Source organism: Schistocerca gregaria, chromosome 2, assembly GCF_023897955.1.
Source record: "Schistocerca gregaria isolate iqSchGreg1 chromosome 2, iqSchGreg1.2, whole genome shotgun sequence".
NCBI lineage: Eukaryota > Metazoa > Arthropoda > Insecta > Orthoptera > Acrididae > Schistocerca > Schistocerca gregaria.
In genome coordinates, this window is record NC_064921.1 from 341,724,596 (window position 1) to 341,741,781 (window position 17,186).

Here is a 17,186-nt window from a genome sequence, read left to right on the forward strand (position 1 = left end):
CTTCATTTTCAGTTTCCACCAACTGCTACTGACTGACTAGTGCCGGCCGGTGTGGCCGAGCGGTTCTAGGCGCTTCAGTCTGGAACCGCGCGACCGCTACGGTCGCAGTTTCGAATCCTGCCTCGGGCATGGATGTGTGATGTCCTTAGGTTAGTTAGGTTTAAGTAGTTCTAAGTTCTAGGGGACTGATGACCTCAGATGTTAATTCCAAAGTGTTCAGAGCCATTTGAACCATTTGAACTGACTAGTATTATGGGGTTAACATACTAAAATGAAAGCTACAGTTGTGGAAAGTGGCATACTCACATAATCATAAGAACATAAACATGTAACGGTCGGGCTAGTCAGTCGTGAGGGATCACACCCATGCCAAACAAATTCGTGGGACAGGAACAAAAACTCTAACTTTGGAGAGAGTTCCAAACAGAAATGAACTCAATAATATTGTAAACAATTAAGTATCTGAACTCATACGTAGGAGCAGCAGCCACAGCAGCTGCCCGGACAGCACGATACGGAAGTGATTAGTGCAGACGGCCAAGAAGCCAACTGACCGCGCCGGGGGAACCCTCCTCAAAATTAGCGTTTTTATTCCAGACCTACGCGTTTGTTTGACGTTGGTGCGATCCCCCATGACTGACTGGCCCGACCGCCACAAGTTTATGTTTTCATAGTTATGTGAGCGCTACACTTTCCTCAGCTCTAATTCTCATTTTCAGTATGTCAACCACATAGTACTTGTACGTTAGTAATCCCTTCTCTTGTTCGCAGTTGGTGGCACCTGAAGATGTAACTTTAATCTTCATAACTGGCCGTGGAATAAATTAAGTAAATTACTGGCAACTAAAGCGGATTTTTATTCTACAAATATGTTCCTCAGTTGCTTATGTTCGCCTGATCAAATATTTTGTGAGAATCTTTCAAATCAGAGAGAAAGTCGACTTAGTTCCAGACCGCAGCGTCCAGCGTCATTACCTTCTCCAGTTCGCCTCTTGAGTAAGAATAGACACCTCATTCAAAGTGTCCTCAACAGAGTTCGAGCCACCATAAAGGCGATGAGTGGACACACCCCGGATACTTTTGATCAGATAGTGCCGCAGTTGCAGTCCTCGGCTAGGAAGACAGCTGGCGGGCTGTGAGGAAGCGCGCCGCGGGCTCACCTGGCGGCGGGCAGCAGACGCACTCCAGCAGCTCCATGGCCAGCACTGCGGCTCCGCCCGCCCGCCTCGTCACAGCAGGCTAATTTAGAGCGCCAAAACAAAGCCCTGTCCAAGAATTTGCTATTTCAAATGCGTTCCCGGACCAATTTAGCGACAGCCTAATGGGTTCGCACCTGAGCGCTAACGACGCGCTCAAAGAACCTCTTCTGCTCGGCAACCTCTCTGCAGCCACCGCTGCAGTTCACAAAGCCTCGTGGCGGCTTACAATTCTCTGTCGTTTTATTTCCGGCAATACTACACTGCTGGCCATTAAAATTGCTACACCACGAAGATGACGTGCTACACACGCGAAATTTAACCGACAGGAAGATGATGCTGTGATATGCAAATGATTAACTTTTCAGAGCATTCACACAAGGTTCGCGCCGGTACCGACACCTACAACGTGCTGACATGAGGAAAGTTTCCAACCGATTTCTCATACACAAACAGCACTTGACCGGCGTTGCCTGGTGAAACTTTGTTGTGATGCCTCATGTAAGGAGGAGAAATGCGTACCGTCACGTTTCCAACTTCGATAAAGGTCGGATTGTAGCCTATCGCGATTGCGGTTTATCGTATCGCGACATTGCTGCTCGCTTGGGTCGAGATCCAATGACTGTTAGCGGAATATGGAATCGGTGGGTTCAGGAGGGTAATACCGAACGCCGTACTGGATCCCAACGGCCTCGAATCACTAGCAGTCGAGATGACAGGCATCTTATCCGCATGGCTGTACCGGATCGTGCAGCCACGTCTCGATCCCTGAGTCAACACATGGGGACGTTTGCAAGACAACAACCATCTGCACGAAGAGTTCGAAGACGTTTGCAGCAGCATGGACTATCAGCTCGGAGACCATGGCTGCGGTTACCCTTGACGCTGCATCACAGACAGGAGCGCCTGCGATGGTGTACTCAACGACGAACCTGGGTGCACGAATGGCAAAACGTCATTTTTCTGATGAATCCAGGTTCTGTGTACAGCATCATGATGGTCGCATCCGTGTTTGGCGACATCGCGGTGAACGCACACTGGAAGCGTGTATTCGTCATCGCCATACTGGCGTATGAGCCGGAGTGATGGTATGGGGTGCCATTGGTTACACGTCTCGGTCACCTCTTGTTCGCATTGACGGCACTATGAACAGTGGACGTTACATTTCAGATGTGTTACGACCCGTGGCTCTACCCTTCATTCGATCCCTGCGAAACCATACATTGCAGCAGGATAACGCACGACCGCATGTTGCAGGTCCTGTACGGGTCTTCCTGGATATAGAAAATGTTCGACTGCTGCCCTGGCCAGCACATTCTCCAGATCTCTCACCAATTGAAAACGTCTGGTCAATGGTGGCCGAGTAACTGGCTCGTCACAATACGCCAGTCACTACTCTTGATGAACTGTGGTATCGTGTTGAAACTGCATGGCAAGCTGTACCTGTACACGCCATCCAAGCTCTGTTTGACTCAATGGCCAGGCGTATCAAGGCCGTTATTACGGCCACAGGTGGTTGTTCTGGGTACTGATTTCTCAGCATCTATGTACCCAAATTGCGTGAAAATGTAATCACATGTCAGTTATAGTATAATATATTTGTCCAATGAATACCCGTTTATCATCCGCGTTTCTTCTTGGTGTAGCAGTTTTAATGGGCAGTAGTGTAGTCATTCTTAAGGACAAGTCGACCGTAATCTAAAACTGTAGCTCGCCTTCATAATTAAGGAAGCCTTTCGTCTATATTCGATCTACATTACGTAACAAGTCGACCAACCGAGGCTACGACGACACTACAGGCGATCAATCAGAATGGTCTGTTAGTTCTGTACTAATGCATGCTCTCCGTATAATCGTCGACTTTGCTACGAATTATCCTCACTCACTTCCTTCTCCGTCGTAATTGGCTAGTATCCCTATTCCAGTGAGTGAAAATATGACAAATGGTAAATTAACTAAACTGAGAAATCTGATTCAGAATCAAAACTGGAGGCTTCTGGCTTGATTACGACGTGATCAGAAAGGAATCAGTAGACAGAACGAATCTGCCGATAATTGTAATTTATACTGTTTTAATTTCATAATTGACATGCAAAATACTCAACACTGTCGCTCCTTGCATAATACAAAAATTTAAAAAATCTTTGTTGCAAATCTCGAAGATGACCACTTACAACAGTGGCCGAAAAGTTTGTAGATAATTTTAATACCTGGCGCGTTATAGAGTTCAGAAGAATTTCGTGAAAATTTACTACCTGCTAAATCCTACGAAAGTAAATGAATAGACCCACTGTTTGATACAATACATAGCGAGGTGGCGCAGTACTTAAGGCATTGGTATCATATACGGCAGGACCAGAGGTTAAATCTCCAGCCAGCTAACTAAGCATACGTTTTCCAAGATTTATTTGAAACCAGTTTCAAACATGGTATGTCCTTTGAAAAGGTCGTGGTTAATTTTCTGGCTCATCCGTGTCCATACGAACTTATGCTCGGTCGCTACTGGCTACATTCTGAAAAGTTAGTTTTACATTAAAAGTGCGAAAATGACATCCACACCATAACTTCATGAACAGAATCATCGTTATATACGATCTTAGCAGTAAACGAAGTGCTATAGACACTAAATGCCGAAAATATTAATCACCAATCTCCATGTCTGGTCTAAGGCTCAAGCAAAACAAGCGGCCGTCTGGGACGCCTAGCTGACAGGAGTGCCAGAGAAGTTCAGATGCAAAATTTCTATACAAGGTCTACCATAATCAGCAGCGAAAACGGGTCTGGGTAAAAGTGTACGGTAATAATTGTAGAAAGAAAAATGTTACAGGAAACATGGGACCCCAATCGAAGTCAGAATGCGTGGTTGCAAGCTGCTACCGACCTCAGTATGAAATATTGTCCTAGTTAGTGCGAATGTATTGTAAACTTTTCGATTAGGCCCCCACGTAACTGGGTTCAAATTTCAGACAAGATCTACCGTAACAAGAAATGCAGTACCACTTCAATACATCACGTGTCACACTTTACCATACATTCGTGCCTGTTGAAGGAGGTTTTCCTTCATATTTGAAGGTAATAGAGCAGTCGACTCTGCAGTGAGTTGCAGATTCTTTCAGACACCCCTGGATCACGTCGTAAATCTAGCAAAAGTACAGAAATTCGCAGCTCAAGTTCTACAACCATATTAATGATAGCGCTGTACACTTGACTTCTGAAACGATTGTAGATGAAAAGTTGAAAGGATTGAGGTCAGGCGGTCTTAGATACCAAGGTTACAATCTGTGCTCTATCTGTCCATCTCCGACCATGTTGTTGTTGTTGTTGTTGTTGTTGTGGTCTTCAGTCCTGAGACTGGTTTGACGCAGCTCTCCATGCTAGTCTATCCTGTGCAATCTTCTTTATCTCCCAGTACTTACTGCAACCTACATCCTTCTGAATCTGCTTAGTGTATTCATCTCTTGGTCTCCCTCTACGATTTTTACCCTATACGCTGCTTTCCAATGTTAGATTTGTAATCCCTTGGTGTCTCAGAACCATGTTGGTTAGTTAAATACCATAGCAGTAGCAAAATATGCCTGTGCCCCATCGCGCATGTAATGCAGAAAGAGGGAGGGGAGACAAAAATACGGACACACCAAAAACACGACACATTACCATGCCTAACATGGTGCAGGAAGAGTGTTGGCATTCAAAACATATTCCTGACGTCTCAGAATGGATAAATACAGGTCCTGTACGGTTTTCAAGAGAATCTTATACTATTCTTCTTGCAAAATAGTGGCAAGTCCAGATGACTATGATGGACGTAGATAGCGATCACGCACCCTTCTCTCCAAAGTCGACCACAAACGATCTATAATACTGAGATCTGTAGTGACTGTGGTGCCAGGAGAGATGCGACATTTCATCCTCGTGCTCACCAAAACAGACCTAGACGATGGGAGCTGTGTAAACAGGGGCTCTGTCGTCTTAGAAGATGGCATCACCAATGGGGAAGAAACGCTGTACCGTGGAATGGACCTGAACAGCCAAAGTCGTTATTCTTAGCAGTAATCTGATCTTGCAGAGTAACCATGGGGCCCATGGAATTCCACGATATGGCTAGCCAAATCATCACCGACTCCCCCCCCCCCCCCCCCCCCCCGCCTCCCCGCCACGTTTCAGTCGGCCAGAAGTTGGAAAAAGCGTGAAACAAGACTCATCCGGCCAATTGAATTCCTTCATTGCTCCACAGTCCAAGTTTTATGGCTTGGGCGTCACATTTTCTTGTTACGGACGCTTGTCTCACTGATGAGCGCTTTTGGAATTGCAGGTCGCCCTACCATTCCCTGCAATGACTTTTGCAGCTGTTGCCATTTTTCTTCGCAATCATATTCAATGACCGTCCGTCACGATCACTCACCTCACACTTTCGTCGGCGTTGTGACTTATCGTTTTCCGCTTTCCCTGTATGTGGTACAAAACTTCGGAACGGTGCCTCTTGAAACACTAAGCAGTTCCGCTACCTTGGTTACGGAAGCACTCGCCACGTCAGTACCAACAATTAACCCACGTTCGAATTCACTTAGCACCGACATAATGCCCTCACAGCTACACAGAACACTGTTCTGTCGACGACAGACACTTGGGAGCATTGGTGCCGTTCATGGTCAAACACAACAGTGCCACGCGCAGCCTTGGCTACTACCTTTAGTCGTGTTCAGGCATGCATTTCTGGCTATTTTTCCATATTTTTGTCCAACTCCTGTACAATCGTTAATGTTGCAGAAAGTAGGATACGTCATACGTGAAATCTGAGCCCAGTTAGATGAATACTTAATCCAGAAGTTTACATTTATAATATTGTCGTGCTACCTAGGACAATATTTCATACTGAATTTAGTGACGGGTAGTAACCAAACATTAACTACACATTCGCTGAAAACGAACAATGGAGTGAACTGATGTATTCTTTCTAAATAAGAAATCATCGCCTTATTTTTAACTCTTGGTTTTGTTAGACAAAAGTCATTAATACCCGAGCAACATTTCAAAAATGATAACGATCGAGAAGAAGAAAAGCCGTGCCATTGTCTAAATAATCCTCGTTGGTTACGTGTTTAATCGCAGTGAATCACTACGTGGGAAAAAGAAGTAATTTGCTGCCAAAATGTTTCGTGAGAAGAAACCCACTCGCGTGACTAAGAAACAGCTGTGTTGCGTGGGGCCGTCTAAAAACGAACAGTCCTTGCGAAGAATTTTACTTGTTGCGCAGCTGGAGCAGTTTCCGTACCGTCGCTGTCAGTAGGCGGTGGTTTTCGTCATACTCTAAAAACAGCGCGCCATAATCATGTATCCAAATAAAAAACAAAATTTGGTCGGCCATTCCCTACCAGCATAGGAGTACGTGTTTGATTTGTCATTTCTTGTTTGACTTCGGCGAAACGGCACATTCTTATCTAACTATTTCCTTTCACTTCCAGACTAAGAACTAGGGCAAGCAACCATAATCAACTACTCTACAGATTTTATAGTATGTAACATAATGCTGACGCGACTGGAAAAAATATTTATGAAGTACGGAGAAGTTCCTTAGAGATACACACGTGAACAGAGGTCTGGCGTTCAGCGCATTACTGACATAGCACCGGAGATGCTTTTATACGATATAATATAACATTCAAACAGATTTTAGTCTATATCTACACCTCGTAAACCAATCGACCGTGTTTTGGAAAGGGTTCATGGTGTACTAGTATCACTTTCTCCCTTTTCCGTTTACATTTGCGAATGAAGTGCGTGAAGAATGGTTACTTGTACGCTCCAACTTATGCTCTAAACAAACTAATTTGACTGCCACATTCATTATGCAAACTACATATTGGTATGTGCTGACAGACTAATGTATTTCCTCCTTTCCTGTAGCTGCTGCTACCAAATACCTTCCACTTTCTGTCCTCTATCCCACAGACAAGCAGTAAAATAATTCAGTAGTTCGAACAGTGAGTGTTTCAGAAATTCAGAGTCACATTAAGAACTAACACATGACTTCGTTTCTTGCTTATGCAGTGAAAACGCCGCAGACCGGAATCTGATTTGACGCACACTAAATCTCCTGGAATGCTGGCAATGTCCATCGAATTCGATAGATATCGGGACGGTAAGAGTCTCTCAGCACTTTTAAGAACAGTATTTTGACTTCAGTGTTTTCGGAAGACATGTACCAGGCATGACAAGAATGTAGTGTACATTCCTGTTTATCCGGAAGCCACTAGCTTGAAAAATTATAATAGAAGCACTTATACAAAAAAAAAGGAGATTTGTAACTATAGCTAGCTAGACTTTGGTTTATTAACGCCGTACCTAGGGTTTCGTGGTCTAAAGGTAATGTGGTCTAAAATGTCTGGGTTGGTAAACGTCGGCAGGTGTTACTATGGCATTTGGAAAGGGCGCACTTTTTGCGATTGCTTCGCGAGCTACTCAATGAAATCACTTCAGACATCCACTCTCACAACATTTCCGAGCAAGAAATCACTTCAGACATCCACTCTCACAACATTTCCGAGCAAAGAAGATATTAAATTTTGAAAAGCATCGTACAGAGTTTATGAACTAAGCTGAGACTGATTTCGGTTTTCCATCTTCGCTTTACACAGTCGCGAAAAGTGTATCATCAAAATGTTTGGTTTCAGAGGAGCTCTTCTGTCGGTGAGAGAATCGTCACTCGTGAGGCAGGCAGCGGCAACACACGACCCCGCCGTCGGCGCCGCGTCCGCAGCTGTGGCTTACCCATGGCCGCGCATACCGCGCTCCCCGCAGGCGCTGTCGTGACGCAAGACGGCGGCGAGGGTGTGCTCGGAGCCGTGGCTCGCGGGTACTCGCAGCGACTCCCGTGGACGCACTACGGCCGGCCGTATCGGCAAATGTTTACGTAGCCGGCGACGGTGACGGAGGCGGCGGAGTTGTGACGTCAGCTGATCGATGACGACCTCGCCGGCGCAGGCCCGGCCGGGGGCGCGCGCGACGCCCACGCAGGGCGCCGGGGCCAGACGTGTCTGCGTGCCCAGCGCCGCAATATCGACGCCCGCCGCGCCGCGCAACCCCACGGCGTTCATAATACATCGCGCCGCAGGCGGCTGCCGTTCGTAGCAGCGAAAGCCGAGCGTAATCAGCGGGCAGCAAACAGAACGTGTTTTTGACTCGGGTGGTTCTTCTCCCACCACCTGCGAGTAGTTGCAACTGGGGTGTACTGGAGCTTTGGCTCCGACCACGAAAGGTCTGAACACCCGACTGAAATTGCACCTCATAATCCGCTCCCGAAACAGATAGTTTTTAAATCGAAAGTGTAAGGTTCAACGTTTGAACTCAAAACTTCCACAGTCAAAACGTAAAATGACAACAACACACAGCCGCGCAGCCCAGGCGGCCGAGACACGTCTGCGTCTACAGTGCTGCTTTGGCCCACTAAGAACAGCCACAGATCCGGGGTTTGATTCTGGGGTGGATCACAGTTTGTTACTGCATCTAATCCTGGCATGGGGGCTTATTTAAAATGCAATAATTTTAGTAGCTGTGTGACAGGTTGCGAAGTCTCGTAACCGGTTGGCCCTGAGTAGTATTAGGACGCATTCTGACTGCATGAAATAACAATAAAGAATGACAAGAAATTTCCATTAAGACAATTAATTAATTAAGTCCCCTGCAACTACGAAACAACAAAGCACAAGTGTAACTGTTCTGAGCGTGGCAGTGTGACTCACCGTACATGTATCTGGCACGGTTCTTCCTCAATACGACAAGATATTTTAAACACCATTTACATTGAACTAATTGAAAAACCAGAAATACTGTAATTGCACGTAGAAGCCAGAATTACAAGTCTAATACATGAACACGAGCCAGATTCTTTGTCGACTGAACCTGTGACCAAGAGGCATTGTCATTAAAGAAATGTGAAATAATTTTTTTTATACCTCAATATATTTTGACGAAAAATACACTCTGATCATCGCAACATCTTCCATCTATACATTACACCAACCGAACAGCATCTACTCGCTCGGCCAACAGAACAACTGCACTCGACATCCTCTCAACAACTACTGCTCACGGCAACCTCTGAACTACAACTGCACCAGTGGAGGCAGCGGAATAAAAATCTTCGGCGCAATCTCTGGCGCTGTGACTCAGTGCAGCCACCTTTCATCCTCCCCCACGACTCCATCCCCCCCAACAAAACCTGCTATCATCCTCACTTTTAACATGAAACAGATGTCTACGACTTTAATAATGTAACAATAAAATATACAGGATGGTCAAAAAGAGACTGAAAAGCTTGCAAGGGTGTTGTAGGGTAGGTTGTGCTGAGAAATAAATAATAATAAATAAATAACAGAAATAAAAGCATTCGAAACGTTGCGCCGTTTTCGAGTTATTTAGTAATGACGTTAAACAAACAGGCCGCTCGCTGTGCGTGCATATTCAAGTGGCCCGCCAGAGGCGGTGTCGCCAAACGCGTTAGTTAGTGACCCGTCCCATACATCATTTAAACGATTCTTTTACCGAAATGATGTGGAACGAGTCAGTTACAGGATAAGTATACATAATTAGTTTTAACATTAATGAACACATTATTTTATTCTTACTCATGTAACTATACTTAAAAACAACTTTTTTTTACTGTCTACAAGTTTTAAAGTATAAATTCGTCGATAGCATAGAAGGAGTTGCCCAGGAAAAATTATTTTCAGTCAGGTTTACAACTTGCTTCGCTACCTGCCACATATTTTTATAGTATAGCACAAATAATCAATAATGTTATTGCTACATATTGAGCTCGTCTCTGAGTCACTAACAGCCTTAACAATAGTAAAGATCCTTTTTTCCTCTAGTGCTGTAGGTATTTGCATCACAGTTCTCAAAATGTGATGGATTATGTACGACAAATTTTCGTTAACGAAAATATTTGTTGTGACGGCACAGTTAAAATGCCTAGGTTCTTGAAGAGGTTCCTATATGAAGTCCGTAAGTGAAGACCACATATTATTCTTACTGCTCGCTTTTATGCGACCAATACTTTCTTTCTGAGTGATGAGTTACCCCAGATAATTACACCGTACGACATTACTGAGTGCAAATTGCAAAATACGTCAGGAGGACGTTTGTTTCCGTGATTAGCAATTATACGAAGAGCAAAAACAGCTGAACTTAATCGTTCCTTCCAGTCCAAGTTTTCATCAATATGTACACCCAAACATTTGGACAAGTGTATCCTGCTCATATGTTATATCAGTTGTTGGTATGACTCAGCTTGTTGTGGAAACTGAAGTTAGTGCGTCTTTTCAATATTTAGGGGACTTCATTTTCAAAGAATCACTCAAAAATCGTTTCGAAAATATCATGTACTAACTCTTCTCTTACTTTCTCTCTAATGAGATTAATTATAACACTAGTATCGTCTGCAAAAAGTGCCAATTTTGCTTGTTCAATGTTAAGTGGAAAGTCATTCATTCACATATATAAGAAATAGGAGTAGACCGTAAATGTAACCATCTGGGTCCATGAGAACAACTGACACAATTGTGTCTGGCGGACCGGTTGAATCTGCGAGAGCGACGGCGCAAACTATCCGGTTTTTTTTTGACAATTATTTTTCAGCGCAGCCTACCCTGCAACACCTTTACAAGCTTTTTGACTCCTTGTTACCATCCAGTACAATACGTTTAAATATAATAATAATTTGTTTAGATCAGTGCAGTACAGAGAAAAGCATTTATCCAAAAAATTGAAATTCATGTGTAATGCATCTCATTTAAAAAGAATAATAATAACAGACTCTGAAAACTTTGACAATGTGATGACGTAAAATCGAAGTGTGCCCTCCTCATTATCAGCATTTCACTTAGCACTACTATTCTGAGCACACGTCTGCAGTCTGCAGGCTAGGGGAGCCGGCCGGGGTGGCCGAGCGGTTCTAGGCTCTTCCGTCCGGAACCGCGTGACTGCTACGGTCTCAGGTTCGAATCCTGCCTCGGGCATGGATGTGTGTGATGTCCTTAGGTTAGTTAGTTCAAGTAGTTCTAAGTTCTAGGGGACTGATGACCTCAGATGTTAAGTCCCATAGTGCTTAGAGCCATTTGAGCCATTTTTTTGCAGACTAGGGCTGTGCGAGTTTGTGTATGGTGGGGAGTGCTGTTTATGGCATGCTTTGTGGCTGTTTCTTCGTTTATTTGGAAAAGTCACACTTTTTTATTTTTTCCATAGCTGAGAGGTTTTTTCTTTCTGTCTTCTGTTAATCAACGTCCTACTTTTTATCTTCATGAATTCCTTCTCTTTTCGAGGGAAAACGTTTCATGTTACCTCATCAATCTTCGAAAGTTGGAGAAAATATGTGAAGATTGGTATATGTAAAATGTAAATACTTTCAGTTAACTATTCTTTGGGGGATGTGAGGTTTATGACCTCCGTGACTCCCTTCCCCTTCCCCTCTTGTATCCGCGCAGTGAAAACGAATGCCACGAATCGCCTCGTGCATATTTTCCCTGTGGTGAGTACTACGTATTCGAATTTCCCAAGAACTTTCAGTTAAAGAGAAGAGTATTCGGGATGTGCAAACTAGGAGCACCGCAGAAGAGTCTTTTGGGTGACAACTAGAGACCTGAAAACTTTTTCGTGTACTTACTTCGATTGTAAGGTAGTATGCGTATAATAGTCTGTCCCGGAAGCTGAAAAGTAGTCCTAATGAAGCATAAGAGAAATGTGGTTTGGAATTACTTCAGTGAAGTCCACTCAAGTACTGCGAAGTGTAAACAGGCGATGAAAACAATCCAAGAAAAGCGCATTTAATTACTTCTTTAGTTGATATTTAAAATCTTCCCAGCTGCTGAGTATGAAGTACTCGACAATCTTGAACATAAAAGAAGGGTTACTTAACCACTCGCCACTTCAGCTGCGCTTCAAAAAACTGAGAAACAGATGAGTATTAAAAGATCTCTTTGACGCAAAATCAAAAATAGGATACGCCCAATACTTGAGCAAACGAAATTGAAATGTTCATTTCTGAAGCGATTGTACTTCAAGGTCTTCCTTTTAATTTCATGGAGGGTCTCGACTTTCAACGCGTAATGCAATTTGTTAAGTCAAATAAGCAGTTAAGGTGAAACCATTTCCTTTTATTTTCAATACGCTGATTTCCATTATTTCCTGTAACCACTGACTATACAATTAAGTTAAGATAAACTAATTTTTACGTAGTAATAAACTGATAATTTGACACAGTACTGCTATTATTCAGAAAAGATAATTACGTCAACACCGCTCCCGGCTCCGCCTTCGCGTTAACAAAACTACTGCGCGGTCTCGGGCCTCGACATTGGTTCCAATAAAACCGACTTTATTACGTTGCTTCCCTAGTTTTAAGAGTCAAAGTAGAAACTGCGCCGTCGCGAAGTCGTGAGAGGACGCAGGCAACGTCTGCGTGGTGCCGGCGACGCGTGTTGCACGCGATTTCGCTTCGCAGCGTAGTCACACACCGCTGTCACTGAGCAAAAAATTAAACTGTCAACCCAGATCAACTCCCGGCACTCCTTGATTTGTGAAACAGTTCCTCCTAGGGTCACTAGCCTCGAGGAGCGTTCAGATAGTCGCCTTCCTTGTACCACTAACATGAGACTCGTAGCAATCTTTTTTGTATTCAAATAGATTCCTGATGCGAATGTATCAACATCAACATCACCAGACTTCCCACCTCTAGCATCACAGATTTGGTGCATAGTCGCTCACCACTGGCTGTCACTGTACATTTTTGTCTCTAACCCACATGCCGAGTTCCAGCTTCTGTCCCCCAACTTCGGCTTCAGTGTCTGCAACCACGTCGTCAGCGCTCCTCCCCTTGGTCGTTCCCTGGTACTTCTGTGTCGAAGTATTTTACAGCTGTTTTCCATTTGTCTATTTTCATCAAGCGTCCAAACCACTACAGTCTACGCTTTCGCGCAACATTAATAATGACCAATTTCACATCATTTTCGTTCCAGTGCGTTTTATTTTTAATCTTACCTAGTTTAGTCCTCTGATGAATTTCCTCGCTATTGTCCTTATCTAGAAGGCGACGTGCTTCCAATCTATAGATCAAAAGGATACAAAGGAAATATGGAATAAGGCTCATTTTGCTTTGTTAGGTATTTTGTTATATCACCGTATGTTTCTCACTTTGCCATAGAATTGTGAAACTTTTAATGCCTCTTTGCGTATTTGGTGTTTCACTGTATTGTTCTTGTATATTATACTTCCAATTATTTGAAGCTGGGAACAAGTTCCATCTAAATGTATATTTGAAATTGTTCTGTCTTCTTGACCATCCTCGCAATTGCCTCTGTATTTTTCTAATATGTTCGAGGTCTCTGAATTGGTTGTTACAATATAAATATTCAGGTTATCTTTAACTTCAGATTGCTCTCATATCAGAGCGTTATCGCCAGATCCGACTATTGGACCACTGATCTGCTGAGGTGGACAATAACTGTTTATGCTATTTGTTGTCTAAGCATCTGCTCGACGGAGTTGGAGCAATGTACAGCACACGGGAGTTTAAATCTCCGTTTAGCCACCCGGATTCGGGTTTTCCGTGGTTTTAATCACTGTGAATGCCGGGATAAATCATTTGAAAAGTCGCTTCCGATTTCTGTTACCATGATTTTCCACTCGGGAGCTTATTCTCTGTCTTGAATAACCCTATCAGCAAAGGTAACTTAAACGCTGATGTTCCTCCCTCCCAACAGCCTCAAACGGTGTCCTTAGTTTCCCTATATCGCTTTAAACGAATGCTGTGGCGGTTCCTTCGTTAAGGCAACGACAAATCTGCTGCCCCATCGTTGCCCAAATGAGCTACTACTCCGTCTTAGATGACCTTGCTGTAAACAAAACTTAAAAATGCCAACATACGATATTACTTCATATTGCTTCCTCTATAAAAAGGAAGGTTCAGATTGACAACTGTGGAAATAAGTAATAACATCTTTCGAGTTAATCTGTGGTGCTAATTCACTGTCTTCAATAATAAACGTGTTCAGCCAGTTTCACTTTGACTGGTAACGGGGATCCTAACAATGAAATTAAAATCTTAAGTGAGAAATATGAAACAATGACGCCTTTAGACAGCCACAATACTGTAGTTGAACTGATCTGGAACTTCCGAGACCGGGTGGTAAAAGTGATGACTAGCCACGGGGATGGGAAATGCCTGATGAAAGAAATAAGAGAAAAGCTCCTCACTGCGTAAACATATAGACATTAAGTGTTAGAAATCCCGTCACGACTTATATCATGCAACAATGATAGCATACTAGACTGATAAAATCGGTCAATCTTCAAGGTTATGTCCTGGAACACAAGTTTTTTGTCCTGAAGTAAATCTTTTATATTCCATTCACGTAATAATGTGTTGAATTCCGACCGTGCAGCTACTTGCTCATAGTATACCAGTTTCAAGGACCGTTATTTGACACAGACATAGAACAGATTAGGAATCGCAAAATACACAGATCAATGTTACGTTATTATCTTTGCGGCTTCAAAGAGTACACATATAGTCACTTCTTCTGAATCACATTATACAACATGTCTTCAAGATTGCTGCTACATTTGACGTCCGTCAGAAGCAACGTACTGTCATAGAATTCCTGTGCTGTGAAAACGAGACAGTGGGAAACATCCACAAGAGGTTGAAAAAGGTGTATGAAGATGCCGCTGTCGATCGCAGTACAGTTAGTCGGCGGGCAAGCAGGTTACGTGATGAAAGCGGGCACGGCGGCAATATTGAAGATTGTCCTCGCAGCGGCAGGCCTCGCACTGCACACACTCCAGACAATGTGCACAGAGTTAACGAATTGGTGACTGCTGACAGACGCATCACAGCGAACAAACTGTCACGCTACGTTGGGATAGGGGAAGGAAGTGTTTGCGGAATACTGAAAGTGTTGGCGTTATAAAAGGTTTGTGCCAGGTGGGTTCCCAGGATGTTGACACTGGCTCACAAAGAAACAAGAAAAACGTATGCAGCGAACTTTTGGAACAGTACGAGAATGGTGGAGATGAATTTCTTGGAAGAATTGTGACAGGTGATGAAATATGGCTCCATCATTTTTCACCAGAGACGAAGAGGCAATCAATGGAGTGGCATCATGCAAATTCACCCAAGAAAAAAAAAAATTCAAAACCGCACCTTCTGCTGGAAAAGTTATGGCTACGGAGTTTTTCGATTCCGAAGGACTCTTGCTTGTGGAAATCATGCGAAGTGGAACCACCACAAATTCTGATGCATATGTGATGACACTGAAGAAACTTCAAGCTCGACTGAGTCGTGTTCGACCACATCGGCAAAAGCAGGATGTTTCGCTGTTGCACGACAATGCACGGCCACATGTCAGTCAAAAAATCATGGGAGCGATCACAAAACTCGGATGGACAACACTGAAACACCCGCCTTACAGTCCTGGCCTGGCTCCATGTGACTATCATCTCTTTGGGAAACTGAAAGACTCTCTTCGTGGAACAAGGTTTGAAGATGACTCCCTTGTGCACGCTGCCAAACAGTGGCTCTAACAGGTTGGTCCAGAATTTTACCGTGCGGGTATACAGGCGCTGGTTCCAAAATGGCGCAAGGCAGTTGAGAGAGATGGAAATTATGTGGAGAAATGAAAATATTGTTCCTAAAGGATGTATCTACACACTGTAATACTTTCAAACATGTAGAATAAAAGATGGATTTAAAAAAAAAGTAGCGTGTATTTCTTTCGTCCGAACAGGGCTCGAAACGCCCAACAGCACCGACCAACCGTCGTGTCGTTCTCAGCTGATAGGCGTCATTGGATGCGGATGTGGAATGGTCAGCATACCGCTCTCCCGGCCATTGTCAGTTTTCGCGAACGGAGCCGCTAGCTCTCTCAAGTAGCTCCTCAACTTGCCACTGCGGCAAGTCATTGGCCCTTGCTTATGAAGGATCGGTGAAAATTGAATATGAATAAAAAAAATTGGAAATATGCATTTCTCAGATTAATAATGCAATATATCTAGTGGGCCATAGCTCCATCAATATTCTAATGCAACATACCTGTTGCGCCATAGCTCCATGAATATTCATCTACAATATTGTTAAAATGGAGCACTGGCAATAACGAGTCGACATTTGTGTTTCACACCCAATGAGTAGTTTCTTAATTCACTGAAACACATTGATCGCTCCAACCTGTTCTACGTGACATTCGCACAACTGCAAAATGACAAGTATGTGCAGTTCCTGAGTAATGCTGGAACATCATCTACACCATGTGATCAAAAGTATCCGGACACCTGGTTGAAAATGACTTACAAGTTCGTGGCGCCCTGTGTTGGCTCAAATGGCTCTGAGCACTATGAGACTAAACTTCTGAGGTCATCAGTCGCCTAGAACTTAGATCTAATTAAACCTAAGGACATCACACACATCCATGCCCGAGGCAGGATTCGAACCTGCGACCGTAGCGGTCGCTCGGTTCCAGACTGTAGCGCCTAGAACCGCACGGCCACTCCGGCCGGCAGCGTCCTGTGTCGGTAATGCTGGAATTCAATATGGTGTAGGCCCACCCTTAGCCTGAAGGCAGCTTCCACTCTCGCAAGCATTCGTTCAGTTAGGTGCTGGAAGGTTTCTTGGGGAATGACAGCGCATTTATGACGGAGTGCTGCACTGAGGAGAGGTATCGCTGTCGGTCGGTGGGGCCTGGCACGAATTCGGCGTTCCAAAACATCCCAAAGGTCTTCTATAGGATTCAGGTCAGGACTCTGTGCAGACCAATCCATTACAGGGATGTTATTGTCATGTAACCACTCCGCCACAGGCCACGCATTATGAACAGGTGTTCGATCGTGCTGAAAGATGCAATCGCCATCTACGAATTGCTCTTCAACAGTGGGAAGCAAGAAGGTGCTTAAAAGATCAATGCAGCCTGTGCTGTGAGAGTGCCACGCAAAACAATAAGG

The 17,186-nt window shown here is 44.0% G+C and overlaps 1 protein-coding gene across 6 annotated transcripts in view; it reads right to left on the reverse strand.

The window, feature by feature from the left end:
- The window catches only part of LOC126337013 (protein PALS2), a 359,531-nt gene that overhangs the window by 248,328 nt on the left and 94,017 nt on the right, over positions 1-17,186 (reverse strand). The window contains exon 1 of one of the 6 annotated variants that reach the window (XM_050001267.1): positions 7,965-8,075. The exons of 4 other annotated variants lie outside the window; for them this stretch is intronic. In XM_050001267.1, the coding sequence (XP_049857224.1) occupies positions 7,965-7,968 (4 nt within the window). In that variant the 5' untranslated portion in view covers positions 7,969-8,075. Of the gene's footprint in view, positions 1-7,964; positions 8,076-17,186 lie in introns of those variants that run through there. One more of the 6 variants, XM_050001268.1, reaches the window with a different exon arrangement.